Consider the following 2665-nt stretch of genomic DNA (forward strand, 5'->3'; position numbering starts at 1 on the left):
TGCCCAATAGAATGCCAGCTCCATGAGAAAGGTCCTCATGGGGTTTGGTTTCCACTGTGTCCGCAGCCCTAGGACTGTGCTGGCTCATTGCCAGTGCTCACTGAATGTTTGCTGAGTGGACAAAGGAATAATCTGCCTCGATGTTCCACACCCTGTGCACTAGTGTGTTAAAGGGAAGATGGTTGCAAATTCTTTGCAGCTCTTCCCAAGGAGAGGTGGGGCCTCCTCTTTTCCTCCCCCCCACCTTTTTTAAAAAAATATATTTTATTGATTTTTCACAGAGAGGAAGGGAGAGAGATAGAGAGTTAGAAACATCGATGAGAGAGAAACATCAATTGGTTGCAAATTCTTTGCAGCTCCTCCCAAGGAGAGGTGGGGCCTCCTCTTTTCCTTCCCCCCCCTTTTTTAAGAAATATATTTTATTGATTTTTTACAGAGAGGAAGGGAGAGAGATAGAGAGTTAGAAACCTCGATGAGAAAGAAACAGCGATCAGCTGCCTCCTGCACATCTCCTACTGGGGATATGCCCGCAACCCAGGTACATGCCCTTGACCGGAATCGAACCTGAGACCTTTCAGTCTGCAGGCCGACTCTCTATCCACTGAGCCAAACTGGTTTCGGCTTTTCCTTCCCCTTGAGTCTGGACTGAGCCTGTGACTCGCTTTGATGAATGAAATTGGGCGTCAGAAACGAGGCCATCTGACTTCTGGAGCTAGATCTTACGAAACCTGTCAGCATCTGCCCGGGTCTCTTGGAACATTCTTTCTGGGCAAGCCAGCTGTCATGAGAGTCTGACTAGCCTAAGTCCACCATATGGTCAGGAAGCCCAAGCAGCCATGTGGTGCCAGATGCAAGTGAAGAAGCCATCTTGCACATCCAACTCCAGCCACCCTCACTTTGCAACCACCTGAGCCCAATCAGTGGACACAACTGTTAGATAATAAGTCAGCTTCAGCCACCACATTTTGAGGTGAGGTTACACAACTGATACAGTAGGAAGATAACTCTTCATTTCTCAGATCAGAGAAAAAACCAAGACACTGAAAGATCCAATGACTTACCCGAGGTCAGTCGGCAGAGTGGGCACTCCAGCTCGGATAATCCCAAGGCCTGTGGCTTTTAACCTCGTGGTCACGTCATTGAGTTAATTTATATGTTCCTCCTGATTTTTTGTGTAACATCAGTTTCGGGTTGAGAACGGGTCCTGAGAACTTTCTGCCTTCTCATTGTAGATCTTCATAAACAATGAGTGGCATGATGCTGTCAGCAAGAAGACGTTCCCCACCATCAATCCCTCCACGGGGGAAGTCATCTGTCAGGTAGCTGAAGGGGACAAGGTGAGAACTGGTGGCTAACCTCGGGGAAGGAGTGGGCAAGGATAATTTAATTTTCTACTTAATATGTTCTTGTATGATGGGAGCTTTGCCGTGTGTGTATAGCTTTCAAAACTAAAAAATGGCAATTAAAATTTTTGAGTAAATGAATCAACAGAAACTCTTCCTTGCAGACAAAGGTGCTAGTAAGCGAGTTCACTACATACTGTTGTGGGTTGTAGACATGGCATTGAACTTGAGAACATCTGCTCCAGTCTCTCCTTCCCAGAGCCAGATGGAAATCTTGTTGAGTAGAATTTGGGTTTCCTGAGATCTAGCTCTGGTGTTGGTAGTATGTCTTGTTTTCATTATATATACTCATAGTAATTACATAGTAATAGTTAACTAAATTTTTTTATATTATACTTTTAATAAAAATATGTATTAATAGAAAAGGCATTACAAATAATTCAAGAATACCTCCTTCCCTCGGCTTTAAGACAATCTTCTACATTCATGATTAAGGCCTGCTGCCTTTGCTAAAAGCAAATGTGAATACTCTTCTGGGTTGTAGGGTAGTCTGACAGCAAATGTGATGGATGGGAACCGTGCTCCCTACTTCCTGAGATGCATCTCTCTTATCAAAAATGCTAGCTGACTTAGCTGGGTTGATTTACAGCTTCCCAAGGAGCGGGAAGCTGGTACACCTGCACTTGCTGGACACTGCCAATTGTCTGAGGGGGAATGTTAATTAAGTTCACGAAGCTTGCTTCCTTAGGAAGGGGGAACATGGTCAAATCCTCAGCACTGACCCCGGAGTGCCTTTCCCTCCAAAACTCACTGGGGGGGTTTTGAAATGAAAATACAGAAATGGAAACGCCGGGGTCCTCATTCCCTCCGCGACTCCTGGGAAGGAGAGCTGGAAGCTCAGCAGGTGGAGCCCTTCGGGGTGGGGAAGGACTGTCAGGGCAGGTTTCTGTACAGGCATTGCTGTTGGGCAGGGGGGTGGGCAGTTTATGGGGGTGGCTGTTGCTCAGAAGGCCTGAGCTGCCTCGCTGGGTGTTTTCCAGGAAGATGTGCCAGGGTCCTCATTCCCTCCATGACTCCTGGGAAGGAGAGCCGGAAGCTCAGCAGGTGGAGCCCTTCGGGGCGGGGAAGGACTGTCAGGGCAGGTTTCTGTACAGGCATTGCTGTTGGGCAGGGGGGTGGGCAGTTTATGGGGGTGGCTGTTGCTCAGAAGGCCTGAGCTGCCTCGCTGGGTGTTTTCCAGGAAGATGTGGACAGGGCAGTAAAGGCCGCTCGGGCCGCCTTCCAGCTGGGCTCGCCCTGGCGCCGCATGGATGCCTCCAACA

The 2665-nt window shown here is 48.1% G+C and overlaps 1 protein-coding gene across 1 annotated transcript in view; it reads left to right on the forward strand.

Annotated features, from left to right (window-relative positions):
- Positions 1 to 2665, forward strand: part of ALDH2 (aldehyde dehydrogenase 2 family (mitochondrial)) — a 22147-nt gene that overhangs the window by 3648 nt on the left and 15834 nt on the right. Inside the window, exons 2-3 of the mRNA XM_015567273.1 lie at positions 1233 to 1337; positions 2584 to 2665. Coding sequence (XP_015422759.1) covers positions 1233 to 1337; positions 2584 to 2665 — 187 coding nt within the window. The remainder of the gene's footprint in view (positions 1 to 1232; positions 1338 to 2583) is intronic.

Source organism: Myotis davidii, unplaced genomic scaffold (genome assembly GCF_000327345.1).
Source record: "Myotis davidii unplaced genomic scaffold, ASM32734v1 scaffold223, whole genome shotgun sequence".
In the NCBI taxonomy this organism is placed as follows: domain Eukaryota; kingdom Metazoa; phylum Chordata; class Mammalia; order Chiroptera; family Vespertilionidae; genus Myotis; species Myotis davidii.